General features: G+C 45.3%; 2 protein-coding genes across 8 annotated transcripts in view; one reads left to right on the forward strand and one right to left on the reverse strand.

Annotated features, from left to right (window-relative positions):
* Positions 1 to 40: 40 nt before the first annotated feature.
* Positions 41 to 18644, reverse strand: TRMT2B (tRNA methyltransferase 2 homolog B). Of its 3 annotated transcripts, none has more exons than XR_005584598.1 (14): positions 18467 to 18644; positions 17238 to 17466; positions 14226 to 14280; positions 13585 to 13716; positions 12931 to 13030; positions 10811 to 10881; positions 9612 to 9758; positions 9111 to 9205; positions 8243 to 8457; positions 7976 to 8077; positions 7136 to 7255; positions 6195 to 6294; positions 5044 to 5232; positions 41 to 107 (listed from the first exon to the last, which is right to left on the reverse strand). XR_005584598.1 is itself a non-coding variant. In XM_039488109.1 (13 exons), exons 2-13 carry the CDS (start codon positions 17441 to 17443, stop codon positions 5106 to 5108), a joined length of 1470 nt encoding a protein of 489 aa, XP_039344043.1. In that variant the 5' UTR covers positions 17444 to 17466; positions 18467 to 18644; the 3' UTR covers positions 4942 to 5105. The 3 variants fall into 3 exon arrangements, 1 of the variants encoding a protein (XP_039344043.1); XR_005584599.1 differs by having other exon boundaries at positions 43 to 107; positions 5051 to 5232; XM_039488109.1 differs by lacking the exon at positions 41 to 107 and having other exon boundaries at positions 4942 to 5232.
* Positions 18645 to 19373: 729 nt separating this feature from the next.
* LOC120371746 (fibrous sheath-interacting protein 2-like) overlaps positions 19374 to 21836 on the forward strand; it is a 73809-nt gene continuing 71346 nt past the window's right edge. For 3 of the 5 annotated variants that reach the window (XM_039487914.1, XM_039487915.1, XM_039487918.1), the window contains exons 1-2: positions 19374 to 19506; positions 20636 to 20761. In XM_039487914.1, coding sequence (XP_039343848.1) covers positions 19399 to 19506; positions 20636 to 20761 — 234 coding nt within the window. In that variant the 5' untranslated portion in view covers positions 19374 to 19398. Of the gene's footprint in view, positions 19507 to 20635; positions 20762 to 21836 lie in introns of those variants that run through there. The other 2 variants (XM_039487916.1, XM_039487917.1) reach the window with 2 other exon arrangements.

A 21836-nucleotide genomic window follows, 5' to 3' on the forward strand; every position in this document is an offset into this window, starting at 1 on the left:
ATGACAGACACTGAGCGAGGGATTCTACCTCTTCCACCCAGCAACCTCTGGGTCCTAATGCCCCACCAGTCATGCTACCTCTTAGTTGCATTGTGCTGCCACTTGCCCTATAACAAAAGAAATAATAGTAAATAAATACGATTTATAACAGGGTTACATTTATGTAGCACCTGGCCTCTCCAAAGATCCAAAAGATCCAAACCCACCTCTCGGGTTGAGAGAATCAGCCAGATGCATAGCACAGTGCACCCCATTGGGAGGGTGAGGCTATTTTGGCTAACAGGACTGGAGCTGGAGCAAACCCTTATTCTTAGGAAAGGTGCTCTATGATTGTTAATGCCCAAGCAGAGCAGTCTGCGCTTCAGTTTGCAGGGGCTCATTCAAATGTTACAAACAGAAAATTGCATGGTGCTCAATTTATCTACATGAGAAGGATAAAAGATAGAGTCATCCCTGCTGGAATTTGAATCTGTGCTTCCAGTGGAGTCTGGTGTCTGAAAGCTGAAACTCAGCCCGCTAACTTGTACCCTCAGCTCAGAGGCAAGATATATAGCTCTTTGCTCCATATGTTTAATCCAAAGACTCAATACACAGGTGAAGTGTCTCTCTAAATCACGCATGCCAAAGGAAGCACACGAGCTGATTTTTAGTGGCACTCACACTGCCCGGGTCCTGGCCACCGGTCTGGGGGGCTCTGCATTTTAATCTAATTTTAAATGAAGCTTCTTAAGTATTTTAAAAACCTTATTTACTTTACATACAACAATAGTTTACTTATATAGTATAGACTTATAGAAAGAGACCTTCTAAAAACGTTAATGTATTGCTGGCACGCAAAATCTTAAATTAGAGTGAATAAATGAAGACTCGGCACAGCACTTCTGAAAGGTTGCTGACCTCTGGGCTAGACGGCTGGACAGCAGGTTCCAACACTTGGAGGGGGTGCCAGATGGAATGTCAGAATCCTGAGCATATGCTTCGGGACCCTGAGATTGGGGCAGTGGCTGGACTTCATTCAGGCTCCAGGAGCTTGAAACACCACTAGGAATGCATAACTTGGCTTCTCTTGGTAGGATTTGAATGAATTTCTGCTCAGCCAGGGTACATTTTTGTCAAAAAGAAAGTGATTGTCTGCATTGTAAATTGGAGGAGAAGAGATGATGAATTTAAATCAATGGGTTATAAAGGATTTAGAGCAGGGGTCGGCAACCTTTCAGAAGCGGTGTGCCGAGTCTTCATTTATTCACTTTAATTTAAGGTTTTGCGTGCCGGTAATACATTTTAATGTTTTTTAGAAGGTCTCTCTCTATAAGTCTATATATTATATAAACTAAACTACTGTTGTATTGTAAAATAAACAAGGTTTTCAAAATGTTTAAGAAGCTTCATTTAAATTTAAATTAAAATGTTGATCTTACGCCGCCGGCCTATTCAGCCCGCTGCTGGTCTGGAGTTCTGTTCACCTAGGCTGGCAAGGTTCCGGCAGCTAGAACCCCAGACTGGCAGCAGGCTGTTCACCTGGCTGGCAAGGTTCCGGCAGCTAGAACCCCAGACTGGCAGCAGGCTGTGCGGGGCTGGCGACTGGGACCCCAGACCGGCAGCAGGCTGAGTGGCTCAGCCCACTGCCACTCAGGAGTTCCATCTGCCGGCTCCTGCCAGCCGGGATCCCAGCTGCCGGACCCGCTCAGCCCGCTGTCGGTCTGGGGTCCTGGCCCTGCCTACATACAGTGGGTACCTACCTTCTCCCTGGTTCTGGCCCATTATCTTCTTCTCTCTGCACTGAGCTGAGGGTGGGAGTGCACTGAGAACAGGGCTGGGGGTGAAGGGTCTGGCCAGGAGCTAGAATGAGGGAGGGGGCTCAGGGTTGGGGCAGGAGGTTTGGGTGTGGGGCACTCACCTGGGCAGTTCCCATTTGGTGCGAGGGGTGCAGGTGGGAGTGTGTGTGCGCGCGCGCAGGAGCTCCCATTTGGTGCTCAGGGTGGGGGTGGAGATGTGGGGGGTGCAAGAGTCAGGATGGGGGGGTACATGGTGTGTCGGGGGGCTGGGGATGTGGGGGAGTGCAGGAGTCAGGGCAGAGGGCTGGGAGCATGTGAGGGGGGTGCAGGTGTCAGGGTGGCAGGGGGATGGGGATGTGTGGGGATGCCAGAGTCAGGGCTGGGGTCGTGGGGTGTGTGTGAAGGAGTCAAGCAGAGGGCTGGGTGTGTATGAGGGAGGTACCGGGCTCAGGGCAGGGACCTGGGGGGCTGAGGGCTGAGGGCAGAGGGCTGGGTGTGAGGGGAGGTCAGGGCTCAGGGCTGGGTGTGTGTGTGGGGGTGTCAGGGCAGGGGGCTGGGGGGGATATGCCCCTATTCCACCTACCCACCCCTTCCCCAAAGCCCTGCCCCCGCTTCTTCTCTGCAGACCCCGGGACTCCCATGCCCCATCCAACCCCCCCTGCTCCCTGACTGCTCCCTCCAGAGACCCCCGGCCCCTAACCACCCCGCCCGGGATCCCACCCCCTATCCAACCCACCCTACTCCCTGTCCCCTGACTGCCCCCACTCCTTATCCAACCCCCCCGGCCCCCTTACCATGAGGCTCCTAGCAGCATATTCTGCTCCACGCAGAGCCAGACACGCTGCCTGGTGGGAGCAGGCAGCCCCGCCCCTCAGAGTGCTGCACGCGCAGTGGCAGGGCTCCAGGGGAGGGGGGAGCATATCTGCCTCCCCACGGAGCCAAACACTGCCCCACAGGAGCATGCAGCCCTGGCCCCCAGAACGCTCTGTGAGCGGCGGCATGGCTCCAGGGGAGAGGGGAAGGCAGGGGAGAGGCCAGCAGCTCGCTGCGCTCGGCCGGGCGCTCTGGCCCGCGAGTGTGGACCCTGCAGCTTGCTGTGCCAGGAGAGTGGGGCCATTTGCCCAGCCCTGCATTAGGGGGTGCCTGGGCATACCCGGCACAGCCCGTGCGCACGCCTATGCTTCTGCCCCCTGCGGGGGCGCAGGGGGGGGCAGAGGGCGGAGAAGAGCGGGCCGGGCTGGGCTGGGCAGGGCAGGATTTTTAATGGTACGCTGCTCCGACAGGCAGCAGTGTGCCATTAAAAATCGGCTCGCGTGCCGTCTTTGGCACATGTGCCATAGGTTGCCGACCCCTGCTTTAGAGCCTACAAGTCCTTGTTCAGACAATCCTCTCAGACAAACAAGTTTGTTTACATTTGCAGAAGATAATGCTGCCTGCTTCTTGTTTACAGTATCACTTGAAAGTGAGAACAGGCGTTTGCATGGCACTTTTGTAGCTGGCATAGCAAGATATTTACATGACAGATGCGCTAAAGATTCTTATGTCCCTTGATGCTTCAACCACTATTCCAGAGGACATGCATCCATGCTGATGATGGGTTCTGCTCGATAATGATCCAAAGCAGTGCAGACCAACACATGTTCATTTTCATCATCTGAGTCAGATGCCACCAGCAGAAAGTTGATTTTCTTTTTTGGTGGTTTGGGTTCTGTAGTTTCCGCATCAGAATGTTGCTCTTTTAAGACTTCTGAAAGCATGCTCCATGCCTCATCTCTCAGATTTTGGAAGACACTTCTGATTCTTAAATTTTGGGTTGAGTGCTGTAGCTATCTTTAGAAATTTCACATTAGTATCTTCTTTGCATTTTGTCAAATTTGCTGTGAAATTGTTCTTAAAACGAACAACATGTGCTGGGTTATCATTCGAGACTGCTATAACATGAAATATATGGCAGAATGCGGGTAAAAACAGGGCAGGAGACATACAATTCTCCCCCAAGGAGTTCAGTCACTAATTTAATTAACGCATTATTTTTTTAACGAGCATCATTCATCAGTATGGAACGATGGCCAAAACTTGAAGAGGCATATGAATCTTTAGCGCATCTGGTAAATATCTTGCGACGCCAGCTACAACAGTGCCATGCGAATGCCTTGTCTCACTTTCAGGTGACATTGTAATTAAGAAGTGGGTAGTATTATCTCCTGTAAATATAAAAAAAACTTGTTTCTCTTAGTGATTGGCTGAACAAGAAGTAGGACTGAATGGACTTGTAGGCTCTAAAGTTTTACATTGTTTTGTTTGAGTGCAGTTATGTAACAAAAAATCCTTACATTTGTAAGTTGCACTTTCATGATAAAGAGTTTGCACTACAGTACTTGTATGAGGTGAATTGAAAAATACTATTTCTTTTGTTTATCATTTTTACAGTGTAAATATTTATAATAAAATTAATATGTGAGCACTGTAAACTTTGTATTCTGTGTTGTAATTGAAATCGATATCTTTGAAAACAAAGAAAAACATCCACAAATATTTAATACATTTCAGTTGATATTCTATTGTTTAACAGCGCGATTAATCACGATTAATTTTTTTAGTTAATCGCGTGAGTTAACTGTTAATAGCTCATCTTAATTAATTAGCCTCTTACAGTTGGTATGACTACTTCCACTTGTTCATGTTTTCTGTATCTATATCTATATATCTATATCTTCTCACTATATATTCCATTCTATGCATCTGATGAAGTGGGCTGTAGCCCACAAGCTTAAGCTCAAATAAATTTGTTAGTCTCTAAAGTGCCACAAGTACTCCTGTTCTTTTTGCGGATACAGACTAACACGGTTGCTACTCTGAAACCTGCGATTAATTGACAGCCCCAGTTCAATGATATCTAAATAAATGGCAATAGCATTAAAAGTACAAAGGATTTGACTTGTATTTAGTATATTTAAAGCAGTTTCACCAAATCCTGCCCATGAAAACCCCAACTCTACTGTTCTGGGTTAAGAGGTGTCTAAACCACTTTGATAGCCTAGCAAAGGGGATAGGGTTTGAGTGGGGAAGAGAAACTACAATAGAGGATCTTTTCACACAGAAAATCTCAGTGCACACTGGCTTCATACTTCATAGGATATGCAAGGGACAGCACAGTGAGGCAGGCTGAGAATTCCCAGAAGAGTTTTAATTTATAACTTTCAAAAGAATAAATTAAATTAGAGACACAACCATTCCAGCTTTCTGAACATCTGTAGTTCTTTCTCACTCTCAACTTTGAAAGGTATGAAGTCCTGTTTTGTAGGAAACCCCATAAACCAGGATGGCCCCTCAGCGGGTGAAGAGCATCACCAGCTCACAGTGCATGGTGTGGGGAAACAGGTCAACTGGGACAGCCAATAGAGGGGCAAATGGCTCTCCTACAAGCTTCTTCCCAGAGTCTGGTGGGCAGCAAAACCTATACAAAAAAGAAGGATCAAAAGGCATCAGTTTCCCCATTAATCCAGAGCTAGAGGAGCGTTGTCCGTGTTTCTAAAATCCTTCCCCTCTCCGTTTCCTTTTCTTTAGTAATACCTGACTCCTCCCCACCCATGAAAAATCAGAAGACGTATTAAAGATACTTATTATTTGGGAAAGAACAACCACTCAGACTGAAACTGACACTGGTTTGAGGTCTGGAACCTGCTCTCTTCAGTCCTGGACCAATTCCAATAAAGCATGGCTAATCTGAATCACCAGGGACAAATTTAAGATTTGATTTCTCACAAAACACCAGAGCTAGGAAAGGCTTTATATTGTTAGAAAATAATTCTAGGTTTTGCATTATCTAACCATCTTCATTGTTCTTCTGCAGACCTTTCGTTATCTGCTCTATGGCCTTGACACCGCAAAATACTTAACCATGTGATTAACTATAAGCATGTGAATGGTCCCATTGACTTCATTTGCCAGATGGGAGCCTATTTTCTTTATGGTGAATATATTGGATACAGTAACCCAGATGAAGGCACGCTGCTTGTTTGATTCAGTGCCATTACAATAAGTTTTACATTATTTTTTATCCCTTTATGAATGCATTTAAGCATCTTACTCACTTTTTTTCCCCTCCCCTTTTTTTAAACAGCAGTTACCCACTGAGCCCACATCCTCACTGAATTCTTTACAGTGACTCGGAAGTCTTATCACAATGTGCAACTTGTGAATAGACACACCAGTAGGCACACAGATGTAACAACTGCTGGTCATGTGCTAGGCGGGCAGGCCTGAGCCCTACAAGACCAACCCCAGTAAGGTTCAGACCAAATTAAAACCTCCCCAAGCAATTTCACTCCTTTGTTGTGCTCTTTTCCTCTGGGCATGGCACTTCTCCCTCAGAACAACAGAGACAAAACCAAAAAAACCCAAAGGGCTCCTTCTCACTCAAGGAAGTTCCTCATGGCTTCTCCTTCAGGCTTGCAGGAAACATAGATCAACGTACGGATGGCCTCGCAGTTTCGAATGGCCCGCACCACATGATAATCTGAGAGCAGAAAAACATCAGGCATTTACATAGAGAAACACGCCCAGAACAGAGATTTCCCTAAGGACTGGTCAACATTTTCCTATAAGGTCAACATCACAGAACTACATTTGGACAATCAAAACCAATCACCCTTAACAAGGAAAATAGAAAGGCAGCAGGTGGAACAGGCAGTGCTCAGGCACAAGGCAGTTCACATTGTTAGGGTCCAAGGTGGCAGGTCAATGTCACTGTTGCAAGGCAAACCACACTAGTAGGATCCAAGCTGGTTCAGGCAGAGCACTGATGTGAGGGAGCTTGTCTCATCTTCCCAAGGAAGTGAAGGATGGCAGATGAACTCTCTCACCAAATTGATGAGAAGCATGCACAAACTTCCATATCAAGACGGATTTAAAAGATTGCAACTGTTTAAAGAGGAAAACTGATAAAGGCATAGAAAAATAATGAATGGTAAAGAGAAGGTAGATAGGGCACTGCTACTCAACCTCTCTCAAAACTAGAGCAAGAGGGACATTCGATGAAATTGAAAGGCATCATATTTTAATCCAATTAAAGGAAATACTCTTTTCATACAATGCACAGTTAGCCTGTAGAACTCATTGCCACAACACATAATTGAGGCCAAGGTTATTCTGTAAGTGCCTACTGCAGAGTTTCTTGCACTCTCCTCTGAAGCAGCTGGTGTTGGCCATTTTGATGCCAGCATGCTGAACTAAATGGGCTATGACAATATGACACTTCCTACGTTTCTATTTAAAGTTTTTTTTCTTTTCTGTATTTTTTTCCTTCAAAACAAGAGAGATATTGTAAGGTCTCAAGAAGAAAAAAGATGTTCTCTTACGGAGTCCAGCCCGGGATGGGTTTACCACTGCAACAAGGAGCCGGTCATCCTCTCGCGACATCAGGAACTGCGGCAACACCGTCTCTGCCTTTCCACTGTGAAACTCACAGTTTGAGATCCCTGTGCAGAAAAATCATTCACTCAAATGCTCCCTGCAGGCAGAGAATCAACCCAAGATGGAAGATGAAGAGAGAGGACCCCTCAGGCACAGCAAACCTCAAGGTATCTCATCCCAAGAGGGTGTCTCCCTGAGAAATGCATACCTGGCATAGGGATGCTTTCCATGTCAACATAGAACATCTTATGGATTCTCCCTGCCTGCACCCTCCCAGATCATCTTCCCTTGCCACATTCCCCCAGTTTTCCCCTAAAGGTAAGTCTACATTGCTGACTTTCCATGTGGGGAGACGCAAGTTCTTGCCATATCCCCCATCATCTAGACTCAAAGCCCTGAGGTGCGTGTGGAACCCAAGATGGCATGCTCGTCTGGGGGTGTGGGTCAGAGCACATGTTAACCTTTGCCCATTTTGTGATGTGGAGGTAGAAAAGGCACGAGGACCCGACATCAAGTCTAGTCCTCCACTGCCATTTCCACAGCCATTCTCTCATCAACCTCCATTCTCTTTAGCCACCAAGACCATTTCATGCCCCTTTCGTCACAGAGTTAATAGAAAGGGGGGGAGGAGCATTGTTGAGAAGTAGGAAAGAGAGGAGTGAGGTGGTTATAGCATGAAGCTTCTCCCTTTTACTTTTTAGTCCCACCTTGGGACTATTAGGAGCCCTCCACTTAGGAGATACTTTGTATTTTGCAGCAATGGATTCTAAATTCCTTCCTCACACCATTTAATATTGCATTCCATCTGGCATCCTCTACAGCCTGCTCCACCACCTCGACACCAACAACCTTAGATGCTTGGTGAGCCAGAGAGAGACCAATGGCACCTGGAAAAAAGAGAGAGAGAAAGAAATTCAAGGTTTTAAGATGAAGAAATAGGGAGCAAAACAGTGGTTAAATTCTGGAGAGACCACATCCTTCACACCCAGAATAAAATCGTGACCTTGTCAAACACAGACTTATGTTGACCCCTCTGCATTGTCAATTCTCACCAGTTCCACAGCAGACATCAAGAAGGACAGTGTTCTTATCAGCCCGGCTTAACTTCCCCACTGTCTGGTACAGAACTTCTGCCCCAGCTGTGTTGATTTGGAAAAAGGCATCTGGAGAGATGCGGAACTTCAAGCCCAGGACCTCCTCAAAGATGTATGGTTCTCCATAGAGGAGCTGATAGGGGGATTGCTGGTGGGAACTTCGAGTCATGACGCTTGAAGGAGATATAAGAAGAGAATCCATTAGAGAACAGGATTTTCAACAGAGTCAGTTTATTTCACTTCCTTTTAGTACAGGGCTAAAATACAGGGAGAACATTCCCCCACCACCCAACATCTATTGATCTAGACCAGATCTCCATCTAGAGCAATCCTCTGACTGATTTCTTCTCTATTCTAAAGCACCACCTCTGAGTTATTATTTTCTGTGAACACTTCAGCAAGTTGAAGTGATCATTTACAAAAATTCTGTCACTTTCAAAATCTGGAATTAATTATTGTGGTCAAAACAGAAGTCTGGGCGTGAGACCTTCTATTTGTAATCTTGGGAAAGTCACTTCAGCTTTGTTCTTTAGTTTCCCAATCTGTAAAACAGGGGTAAAAATATTTATTTACCTGTTTCACAGGAGTTTTGCAAAGCATAATGTATTAATGTTTCTAGAGTGCTTTGAAATTCTTAAATGAAGACATAGCCATCCTAAAATGGTGTCTGTAGAAAGGCTGCCCAAACAAATATCACTATAATTTGTCAGTCTGTAGAAGGATATGGGTAAGAAATAGGGGGTAGCAGTGGAGTTTCATTTTCAGTATTCCTGTTGCTCCACTTTCTGACATGATTCAAGTTTTATCAGGTCTTGAAAAAATTTACCTCTCTTGGAAATAGAATGAGGTCAGGTTGCAGACTGCTCCAGGCCCACAAGTGAAAAACTCCTTAAGCAATGCTTTCTGAGTACACAGTTCCTCCTGCCGAGAGCAAAAGGAAAAGATCCATCTGGTTATGCTGAATTTTATAATACCTATCCTCAGCTATCTCATATGAACGAGCAGGTCTGGCACTGCCATGGTTATATCTACCATAAACATGGTAGACCTTGTACTAGTATTACTGTAAAATGGCATTAGGTTGGTTTCTGACATCAGCACTGCTATAACCCTCATGAGCAGCATAGTTTTGATATTATCTCTGATATGCTCCCACAGGGTTAGTAGCTCTTGTATTGATACTGCCAATATTCCCTTTCTTCTATGAGCCTTATCAACTAGATGTTCTGGTACTGCCACCACTTTGACTCACATTGCTTGGTACTGGCAATTGTCCCTGGGTTCAGAACAGTGGTGGTGGGTAGCTCATTGTCACTAACATATTCACCTGACTGAGATCCTGGGGGTGGAAGGTGATGATGGCCATAGTGTGTCCACTGCTATTGGTGCGTACTGTGAGCTCGCGCCAGTGGCCACCCTGGTGAAACAGGAGGCAGGGATCCAGTGGGGACTGCTGAAGAAATTCCTCATAGCACTAAGTATAAATAAAGTACAGATAAATACCACTGATATTAGGAATTCACTTTAATCTATAGTCCTATACAATATATTATATAATAATTCTAATGTTATTAGAAAGTTTACGCTGCACATGTGCAAAACTAATTTTTCTATTGCTTATAACTTTACTTAACTGTATCTATTAAAAGCTATCTTGAAGATTAGTTCCCAATGAAAACAAGCCACTTCGAAAGTTTCAACTTGTAAAATTCAGCTATTTGAGCATTACTGTCCTGGAATTTTAACATTTCCTCTGCCCTGCAGAAAGAGAGTGACTTTACAGGAATTCAACCTGTGAAAGTAGAATGAAATATATTGTAAAAATAGAAAGGATTAAAGAAATGCTGTGTGTACCTTTAAGCAAAAGAGCTGAAATGCTGCAATTCAGGTGTCAGGAATGCAGACATATGGTAAAACAATTGCTCCACTTAAGGGCGATTGGTGAAGTATTAGCCTTAGATCGATAAGAGTTAGTAAGGAAGTAGGATATGCATGCTGTGCCGCAAGTAAATTTTACAGTTTTGCTCTCTTTGTCCCTTTGTTTAGTTCCCGCCCTTTTATCTGTATAAATAAGATAGTTTGTGTCTTGCATGGTGCTCACATTATCTGGGTGTTATTAACAGAGCGCTGTGCTAATAAAACAGAGTGGTCTGACAAACTGTGAGTCCTGAGTCTAACTTTGACAAACCGTAGGGCAGTTTTAAGGCTCCAGGATTCAATGCATGTGCAAGAATGGACAAATTAACTGCACTCAGTTTTCAGAAATATTTACTTTTTAGTCAGGACCGAGCTTGGACCATTTCAGTATGTTACAAAGCATGTGAATATGGACTTATCATGAAAACTCAGCGTAATCTCAACTATAGTGGTTCCTACCAAATAAACATTGTCACGTCCTTTCTTTACTCTGTCTACATGCATCCGACGAAGTGGGTATTCACCCACGAAAGCTCATGCTCCAATACTTCTGTTAGTCTATAAGGTGCCACAGGACTCTTTGCTACATGCACACATGCTCTTCATTACCTGGGCCACTTGTTTGTGTTTTTTGGGCATGTTTTCCAGGTGGTTGGCTCGCACACAGACAATATTCCTTGCTGTGGAAAGACAAATGGGTGTTTAATCTCTCGTTGTGGTCTTGTAACAGTACCCTGAAACAGGGAATAGTAAATCATTGTACTAATGGCAGGTACTGCACAGTAGATAGATATGAAGGTCTAGCCCCAGATCTCTGGGAACTGCACTGCAGTGGAACAACAGACACACTTGTGTCTCAATTCCCCCTACTCCATCTTATTTGAGTCAGGGTCTAAGGCAGCCTCCATGAAGTATCAGGTTTGTCCTTGCCCCATTATGTAATTTCAGTAGTTTGCAAGAAATGTTTAATGCTCTGACAGCTTCTTTAAATCCATTTTAATGTAACTGCTTCCTTTGAGCAAGGTGTTTTTAATAATAGATATCAAAACCAATTCACTCTGCTTCTGCTAACTGGGGAGCAATGGAATGGGCCCAGAGCGGTGACACAGTTTAGACTGACATGGCATTGCTCAGACAGGCTTATAGTGGGATGACCAAACCCTGTAGTTCAGCAATCAGAAGGCAAAGCCACATGAAACCACGAGATTTATTTCCAAATGAAAATGCTCACGATCACTGACCCCAGTGCATGAGTCTGCATCAGGCACATGTGCAGCATGGCACCATTGATAGAAAAGGGCTGAAAATATAAAGGAAAATAGACTGGGTTTGGTTGGCTGAGGCCGTGCTCCCTCTTTAATCTAGCCTCTCACCCATGATCCACTTGCAACTAAGCTACCCCAGAGCTCTGGTTTTTGGCTATATCCAGGGCCCCCTATATTCTATGGCTGTGAACTTTGCCATGGAATTCACCCCTTGCCATAGAATTTTGGTCTGGAATTTAAGTTTCTGTTAAAAAAAAATTGTGGCTAGTTCTCATAGTTACAAAGAAAAGCTTAAAAACTTGAACTGAGGGCTCGTCTACACGGTGAAGTAATGCATCCTACAAGGGTGTGATTTCTGAAGCACACTGACGTGTTGTGCATTAATTGTTCGATGTAGACCCTGCTGGTGTGTACTAAAGGTTCCTTAGTGTGCTTTAATTTAGTGCTGTTCCTAATGCTGTTTGGGACAGTACTATGTTTAAAGCACACTAGGAATCCATTAGTGCTCACCAGCAGGGTCTACACAAACCAATTAATGCACCAACACACTAATGCACTTTAGAGATCATAGGGTGCATTACCCCACCACATAGAGAAGCCCTGGGTACAAACAAAACAGAATTGCCTTCCTGAGCCTGCAGACAGCTGGAAACAACATCTCAGAGAAGTGTGAACTGCACCATTCATTTTATGAAGTGTTAATCATGAAGCCCAAAGATGACAATTTAAATGTCAACATTGCTAATGATTTCACTACCAAACTTTGGCAGGAAGAGCCAGCTGATGTGCTTATCCCACAATCCCAAGTGGTCTCCCATGACTGATCAGGTGTCCAAGCCACAGCTGCCATCTACCCAACTGCCAAAACCTCCAGCTTCCCCCTTGATGTGGTTCTGCAACATGGTTAGCCTTAGTCAATACACACATCTGCAGCGTGCTGAAAATGTGGACTCAGCATAAAATCAGTATAACAATATAAACAAAAAAAACAGGGGCTACTATCTTGACTGTGGTGTTTACTTCCAAATTGATTAGAAACCTATTTTTTTTTTCAGTTTATCCATAGCCACCACAGAACTGCTAACATTCCCACTAAAGTTACTCAGAATTCAGGGACCTTGCTACAGGGCCGCCCAGAGGGGGGGCAAGTGGGGCAATTTGCCCCGGGCCCCACAGGGGCCCCCATGAAAGTTTTTTGGGGCCCTTGGAGCGGGGTCCTTCACTTGTTCCGGGGGCCCCGGAAAACTCTTGCGGGGCCCGGGCCCCCGGAGCTTCTTCTGCTCCGGGTATTCGGCGGCAATTCGGCGGTGGGGGCCCCCCGCTGCTAAAGACCCCAGGCCCCCTAAATCCTCTGGGCAGCCCTGCCTTGCTACACAATTAGATCCAAAGTAGAGGGCCGTGACTATGCCTATGACCCAGTATGATCTAGGCAGCTTTCAGCCTTGTGCTTTGTCGTGCACTGACCTCTGCCAGTTCCCACATAGAGTCCCACAGTTTTGGGGTTCCCATCAGGTCCTCGGTTCACAGAAAATGTGGATTTGTTTCGGTAGCCATTAACGACAGGCTGGGGGAGAGAAGAGGAAAGGGTAAAGCCAGGAAGCAAGAAATGATGGGGGATGGGAATCAATTCTGGGCATTTTATTGGCAGCATGAGACATAGCACATGACTGTCAAAGAGTATAGGATGTAAGGGTGTGTAAGTACCTAGACCCCAGAGGTGTTTGCCAGAAGAGCAGTTTAGCCACCCCCTCTCTTTCCCAGTCGTGCTCTGTGAATACAGGGCAGGAGGTTTATTGGGGACTGGGATCCCTGGGATACTTAAGGTAGTGATGTGATGGGGGTGATGATTGGAGCTTTTCATGGGCTATAGCCAGTGGATGCACACAGGAAGCTGGGGTTGGATCCAAGGCAGGGGTTTCTAGTGGGAAGAACTGCCTCACAGCCCAGCGCTCTCATTAGATGTAGAGTAGACAGTTTGGCAGGAGCTGGGCTCACTGTGGTTGTTCTGAGTGCGTAGCAGTTTTCCCCACCATGGCACTCAGCAGAAGCAGGGGAAGAGATTAGTTAGGGGCTTAGCTCTCCTGACATTCCCATGAAAGATTTCTCTCCAGTACTCACAGAGGGGACAACAGAACGGAGGGGACAGCAAAGCCCATCTGGTCTTTGTGTGATTTCCAGTTTGTCTGTACCAAGCTCCCTCAGACGAGAAGCCAGTGTCTGCAACACCTTCTTCTGACTCTCAGACTTCACCTGCAGAAAAGTTCCAAGGCACTAACATTTGCACTGGAGGAAGCTTGCTCATCACAACTGGAGAGGGAGAGCACTCCACTGAGCAGAAGAAAATACTGTAACCAAGCCACAGCCTGATAGGAGCATCACACTTGTCCTTAAGTTATACACCCTGGCCACTCAGAGCGTCACAGCAACAGCAGGGAGAGAACCTGGATCCCCATGTTCTTAAAACACAAGCCTCTACCACTTGAGCTAATGGAGAGTCTCAATACACCACCATAGGGCCTATAACACACAGCTGACTGGTTCTGATTCCATCTAGTAGAGGAAGTAGTACACGCATATACTTCTATCCAGTTCATATAGCATAGCTCCATCTATGAGGTTACTCTAAAAGAATGAAACTAGCAGTAAATGGGATCTGAACAGTACTAGAGGATTACATGAGGATGAAAGATTCTAAGGAAGTTTCCCGGAGGTGGGGAGGGAATGGTTGGTGAAGGAAACTCCTTGTAAGCACATCTTACCTTCAGCTGTTCTTCATAGGGGAATCTCCACAATGGAGTTGCCACATTGGTTAGCCTGAAAAGCACAAGACAGCTGTAAACCCCAGAACCACCTGCTTCCCAAACACAGCCAATCTCAGACCCAGGTAACACACGGAGTGGCATGGGGCACTGCACCACACACCTAAATAAATTGATTGCTGGTTACCTCATGGCCAAAGCAAGTAAATCTTACACGCACTTTAGAAACTTGTAAAACCAGCTGTGCCCCAAATTTAAATCCCAAGTGCTCACCTTCACTATTCCTTTTTGGTGACTTATATTTTGAGCAAAGGAACCTTAAATGATTATTCCCCTCCTCCCAAGAGGATTGGTCCAGACTTTTGCATAGCACTGGCTAGTGAAAGCCAGTTGTCCTGCAGATCCTGGCTACCATTGAGTCACACTGAGTTGACAGTACCAGGAGAAATGCTTCCTCTCAAACAGACAGAGAGGTCCACCTGATCCCAGCATGAGGACTGACTCCAGGTTGTGAGGTAGGGGGAAAAGAGTGGTCATCTAATATTGTGTTTGGGGAAAAAGACTTCTAAAATGTTATGCTTATAAGAAGCACACAGGATCTTTTTCAGGGGAAAAGGCAATACGCCGCATTTATTGGAAATACAACACTTAGCATATGCATTCACACACACACACACACTCTCTCTCTCTCTCTCCCCCCCCCCCCCCCCCCCCGCCAGTCAATGTTATAGTTACTGTCCAGAGTCCAGATCAATCTAGTGGCCAACTAGGTTGATCACGGGTAGGTAGGAGCCGGGTTCTGTCGGTCACGACACGATGCTCCAGGGAAGTCTTGGCAGGACAAACCCAAAGTTTCATGGCAAAGCACCCTGTTTATATAGTGATTTTTCTTCATTGAGACCAATGAGTTTTGCACCGTCATGCTGTAATTAATTGTTGTTTGACGAGTGCTTGTTTTCTTAAATTGTTTTTCACATTTTTTATTTTGTTCTTTCATTAGTCTCTCAGAGAGTTACCCCATGCTGGTTTTGATCACAGCTATTTTGTCCCCATTGATAGGTGCCTGTCTCATTTTTAGAGCTGTCAATCTGTCCCCCTCTGACATTTCAATAGGGGCATGTTGCAATCTCTTGGCGCCTTTACATCCATCCTCAATTCCTCCCTAGAACATCTGGTCCAGTGATGGCCTTCACACTTACCTTCTAACACACATATTCCTCATTCACACACAAAACAGCATTGATTTACACAGAGCATTTGAAGAGGAACATCAAATTGCAATGCAAGAAAAAACAATCATTGCATTCATAGAATCACAGAAGGTTAGGGTTGGAAGAGATCTCAGGAGGTCATCTAGTCCAACTCCCTGCTCTTTTACTTATTTTAGAATGCTAAACCTACAACAAAGTGGTAACCCTAAAAGGTCTGTTACTGCCTTGAAATCAGCTTCAGATACAAAATTCTGGCTGATGTGTCTCTACCAATGGCACACTAGGCCATTCCTTTCTGCTTTCAGAAAGGGTGGCTGGCAGGCCAGATATGGTCAAATCATACATCAATACATTTAATACATGCTACTTAATTATAAAGAATAATAATACAAAATACAAACATAAAATCCTACTATTACACAGTCGGGGAGAGAGAAGGAGTAAAGAGATCATGTTGTCTTCTTAACAGTCCTTATTTTGAAAACCCTCCATGGGCTTCCTCCAGCCTACCTCACAGACCTCATCTCACTGCCCTAATTGCTCTGTCCCCTCTGATAGTGGTCTCACTTCTGTCCCATCCCCCAATCTTACCCTTATTAATCAGATTTTGTCATTTGAAATATCCATCCTGTATCTTCCACCAGATCATCTTTCCATCTATTGTTACCTCTCTTCAGCAAACATCTTAACAGTGTAGTCAGTTGCACTGCTATACATATTGGAAGGGAAAATCTGAACTGCTCATACACATTGATTAACCACTCAGGCAACAGAATTCTACACGTTACCGGACAGCTCATAATTAACCTGTGAAACTCTCTGCAACATGGTATCATTGAGGCAGAGCAATTAAGAAGACTCCCCTCAAAAAGGATTACATTAAAAATAAGGATATGAATGAAAAAAGTATATAAACCAATATATTTCACGATATACACCAATCACTTGCTCTCTGGCTTTAGCATGACCTTACTCTACAGACAGGTATACCATAATTTTCCCTTATTGGGCTTCTTACACCTTTGTCTGAAACATCTGGTATTGACCACTGTCAGAGAGACAGGATGGCAAACTAGATGGACTTCTGGCCTTATCCAATATGGCAAGTCTTATGTACCTATGCCTTACCTGTGCCTCTTAATTTCTGTTATTAATTGTCAGATTGTGCTCTAGGGAAACCATCTCAATGTTTCTTTATCCTACCCCAAAACGGTTAGGAGAAAGGAGAGCTGAGCACAGCTGACATGAGCCAAGTACTTGCTGTCTGAGCTGCTCTAGGGTTGGCATGCAGCCATCTTATCAGGTGATGAAGCCAGTGCTTCAGGCTGTCAACAGAGTAGCCAGAAGCATAGCTGGATTACACTGGGAGGGCCAATTGCACTTGGTACAGTTGCTGCACCAGAGTTTGCTGTCTACACTAGCACTTCAGCAGTGCAGAGTCACATGTTGAAATAGAGCAGCAGTGTGCTATTCCTCTGAAGGTGGGAACATCTGCATCACTGGGAGTAACTGTGTAGTGTGTTAAATGCAAAATGGTTGTGCTGGGGACTTGCCAGGGTAGTTGAAGTTACAACTTTCCTTTTTGCGTGGGCCAGGTCTTTGTTAAACTTAGCTGCTTTGGTTGCGGAGATGAACCCTAGACACTGATTGTGCACACTTGAACCCTTCCCACTCCAGAGAGAGAGTGGTTAGTTCTTATTGATGTAATTTGATTCCATTACAGTTATGAACATCTGATCCACGGGCGGAAAAGGTGCAGATTCCTTGGGCTCGCACAGCATATGCTGCAAAAGTTCTATACCTCTCTTCCCAGGAGGACTCCAGGCCTGGCAAGCTGCAGTCCTGTCTAGGCTTTTTCTCCTTCATCCACCTTTTCCTCGTTGCTTCATTCCTCCCAGCCACCTGTCTGCAGTCCTCATCTGGTGCAGTGCTCAAAGATGCCTGTTTCAGACTCACCGGCCAGCAAGCACGCAGGCATATCAGTCTCAGTGAGCAGGAGAGAGCCATCCCAGAAGGCAGGGGCTGAAACACTGGAACCGACACCACACAGTGACTCCATTATTAACATTCCAGATAGTGGGAAATTTTATAGAAACACAAGCTACACAACAATACGTGAAACAGACAAAAGCTGGGAGAAGCACTGCTCTGGCTACCACCTTCTGCTTTACCCACTGTGCTGTATCTAGATATATCACAGTACTCAGTGCAATTAAAAGGCAGCAAGTTTAAAACCAATCAAAGGAATTAAAAAAATACAAGGCATAATTAATCTGGGGAACTCATTACCACAAGATATTATTCAGGCTAATAACTTAGAAGGACTAAACATTTATAGAAATAATAAAAATATCAAAAGTTACACACACACAAAAAGCAATGGAAAGAAGACGCCAGATCAGCCTGCCATGTCTGAATTGCCCTAGCAAACATACAGAGTTGTAAAAAGAACAGGAGTACTTGTGGCACTTTAGAGACTAACACATTTATTTGAGCATATGCTCAATAAACTCAATACAGAGTTGTGACACACCCCTCCTGGAGACAGAGCAGCATCTCAAGGGGCAGGGAGAGCAGCAAGTGAAGCCCTGAAGCTTGAGCTGCTAGACTTACATGCCAAGTGCCTCTATTTAGGCTGGAGAAAGACTCCCCTCCCTCACTCCCCACACAATATTTTTCACCCAGTCCCCTATGGAGTATCTCCAATGAGTGTCAGTGTTCAATGGTGCACTACTATGTGTTTCTCCAGATTTCTCTCTCTATTTAATATCTTCCAAACGCTGACGGGTCTATAGGGAGGCAGCACTGAGGAGATTAGGGCAAGGGGAACCAGGGCCACAGAGACCCAGAGAGAAAATACTGGGAGAGGAGAGACTGGAAGTGGGCACAGAGGAGAGAAGGAAACATCCTCCCCGCCTGACTCTTGGGCTTTAGCGGTATTTGCAAAGTTGAAAATGTGTGCACATTTTACACACTGCTTATTTAAAGGAGCACCATCAAACATTAAAGCCCAGTATCCTCAGGCCTCACCTTTGTTGCCAAACACCCCAGCAAACTGCTTCCAAATCGAATCAGCCTCTCGTGTTAGGCGCTTTATTTCCCCACTTGCAACGGTTGTGACACTAGATGGTGTAGTTGCTTCCTGGTTCCCAGGCACCAGCACGGTGACGGTACCTACACATGACAATAGCAGCTCACTTAGCCTCGGCTGCTCCTTAAAGGGATAGCACACTCTGTACAGCAGACCCGCTCTGCAGTGCCTTCCCAGACGGAAATGTTGCTGATTGTTAAATGTGATACGCGAGTCGCTTCCTTTCTACTCTTATGGCTACCACTGATATAGCACCTTAATTCCCGAATGATTCCATGGCCTTTCACAGCCCTGTGCATACAGCTCCACCGAAAGGCAGCCACTTCTGGGTTAGAAAGTGGTGGAGCAATGTATGTGTGTGGGGCACGTTTAGCCAAGCAGGACAAGGCAAACCTTGGTGCCGGTGAAAACTTTGGCTTTAAGGTTCCACCTCACAAAATAATCAGCTGTTTGAATGCCAACCCAGTGCCACCCTAATGATAGCACTGTTATGGGGGAAGATAAAGCAGTTGCGTCCAGCAGTTTTGAAGACTTCCTCATTGCCATGGAGAGTAGAGCCACTGCCTGAAGCTGCAGGTCACACAGGAGTTCTGTGCCACAGCCTGCTTTCCCTCAGGGTAGAGTATTGTGGACAGGACAAACCACCCTCTGAGGGCTCTCTGGTGACACAGCATGTCACTCAGGAACAGGGAGCAAGCCTGCTCCATGAATCTGTCCTGAAATGATGAAACCACATAAACCGCTTGGCTTGAGGGAAGCCAGGTCATTGTGATAGAACACTCAGGGGGCAGGAGTGCTCAGCAGTTCTAGAACCGCCGCTCAAAGGCCCCAGTTGGGGCCAGAACTTGGAGGCGGCAGTTGGAGGTCAGAGATGGCGAGTCTCAACTGGAGGATGCTGAAGGCGGCCATGGAGCACTATCTCTCTGCAGGTTCCCAGACTGCGGACGAGGTGTTGAGGCCAGAGGAGAAGCTGGGAGAGGTGAGTGCCCGGCACATGGAGATGGTGAGGAAGCTGGACTAGAGGCATGAGGCTTTTATGTGGGGTTGACCAGAGGTGAGGCTGGGGGAGATTGGAGCAGGGGTTGTGAGGATGGTGGAGAAGCTGGAGTAGAGGGGTGGGACTCCAAACTTGGGAAGACAGAGGGCATAGTGGATTGAAGTTGAGCAGGTGAGCAGTGCAGGAGGCTGCCATGGAGTATGGTCTCTCTGCCAGTTACTAGATGATGGCTGAGCTTTCTGGGATGGGGGGAGAGAGAGGAGAAGGGGTGAGGATTTTGGCTTCCAGGGGTGGGGCTGAGGGAGGAGGAGGTGGTAAATTTGAGTCCAGTGGGAAGGAAAAGGTGACATGCACCCTGGGCATGCTGCTTAAAGAAGTTGGACAGTGATGCATGCAGGGAGGGCACTTCCCTCCCTCCAACCCCAGCCCACAGTTTCCTGAATGTAATGATAAAAATCTTTACAAATGTGTCTTTGCTTCTTGGGTTGCTCTGATTTTTTTTTTTGGTGTCACCTGGATAGTTGCAGATTAGATTTTAAATAAAGATTTAGGGCTAGATACTCAGTCTCACTTTATCTCAGCCTCTGGCTTCCACCCACAGTTGCAATATATTTCTTCCCACTGATCTCAATGGGCTTTGTATCAGACCTTTAGACATTTCAGTTACAGATGTCTTAGTGACCTCAACTACACCTGCAAATTCTGTGCTCAGAAATAGAGACCAGCCTTGAAATCTCTCACCCTTAGAAAGCTGTGCCATTTGTTCTCTGCTAGAAACAAATGTTTGAGTTATTAAACTTAAAGGTGTCAAGTATCAGAGGGGTAGCTGTGTTAGTCTGCATCTGTAAAAAGCAACAAAGAGTCCTGTGGCACCTTATAGACTAACAGATGTATTGGAGCATAAGCTTTCATGGGTGAATACCCACTTCGTCAGATGCATGTGACTAAATGGGTATTCACCCATGAAAGCTTATGTTTCAATACGTCTGTTAGTCTATATGGTGCCACAGAACTCCTTGTCGCTTTAAACTTAAAGGGTTGTTGATAATTGCAATGTAAATGCCTTATTAAAATGTCAGGCTGAAATCCCATGACTGTGTTCTCTTTCTAGATCAGTCACAGACGACAGCTGCTAGGCATAGGACCTACTCAGCTCTTGGATATGCCACTTGGTGCCAAGCTCCCCTTGCTACCAGGCTCCAATACATTGTTCTATAGAACAAATCTGGGTGAAAAGGTAAAAAATTGAATACAGAGAGGGGAAAAACACATCTCATTTTCTATACTCCTCACTCCTGCCACTAAATATGCAGAGTATGTTGGAGAATAACAGAATAACATAAGAATGGCTCTACTGGGTCAGACCAAGGATCCATCTAGCCTAGTATCCTGTCTTCCGACAGTGGCCAATGCCAGGTGTCCCAGAGGGGATAAACAGAACAGGTTATCATCAAGTGATCCATCCCCTGTCACCCATTCCCAGCTTCTGGCAAACAGAGGCTAGGGACGCCATCCCTGCCCATCCTGGCTAATAGCCATTGATGGACCTATCCTCCATGAATTTATCTAGTTGTTTTTTGAACCCTGTTATGGTTTTGGCCTTCACAACATCCTCTGGCAAGGAGATCCACAGCTTGACTGTGTGTTGTGTGAAGAAATACTTCCTTTTATTTGTTTTAAACCTGCTGCCTATTAATTTCATTTGGTGACTCCTAATTCTTGTGTTATGAGAAGTAGTAAACAACACTTTCTTATCTACTTTATCTATACCAGTCATGATTTTATAGACCTCAATCATATCTCTTAGCTGTCTCTTTTCCAAGCTGAAAAGTCCCAGTCTTATTAATCTCTCCTCATATGGAAGCCATTCCATATCCCTAATAATTTTTGGTGCCCTTTTCTGAACCTTTTCCAATTCCAATATATCTTTTTTGAGATGGGGGGACCACATCTGCACACAGTATTCAAGATGTGGGAGTACCATGGATTTATATAGAGGCAACATGATATTTTCTGTTCTGTTATCTATCCCTTTCCTAATTATTCCCAGCATTCTGTTCGCTTTTTTGACTGCCCCTGCACATTGAGTGGATGTTTTCAGAGAACTATCCACAAGGACTCCAAGATCTCTTTCTTAAGTGATAACAGCTAATTTAGACTCCATCGTTTTATATGTATAGTTGGGATTATGCTTTCCAATGTGCATTACTTTGCATTTATCAACATTAAATTTCATCTGCCATTTTGTTGCCCAGTCACCCAGTTTTGAGAGATCCTTTTGTAGCTCTTTGCAGTCTGCCTGGGTTTTAACT

The sequence above is a fragment of the Mauremys reevesii genome, linkage group 9, assembly GCF_016161935.1.
Source record: "Mauremys reevesii isolate NIE-2019 linkage group 9, ASM1616193v1, whole genome shotgun sequence".
Classification (NCBI taxonomy): domain Eukaryota; kingdom Metazoa; phylum Chordata; order Testudines; family Geoemydidae; genus Mauremys; species Mauremys reevesii.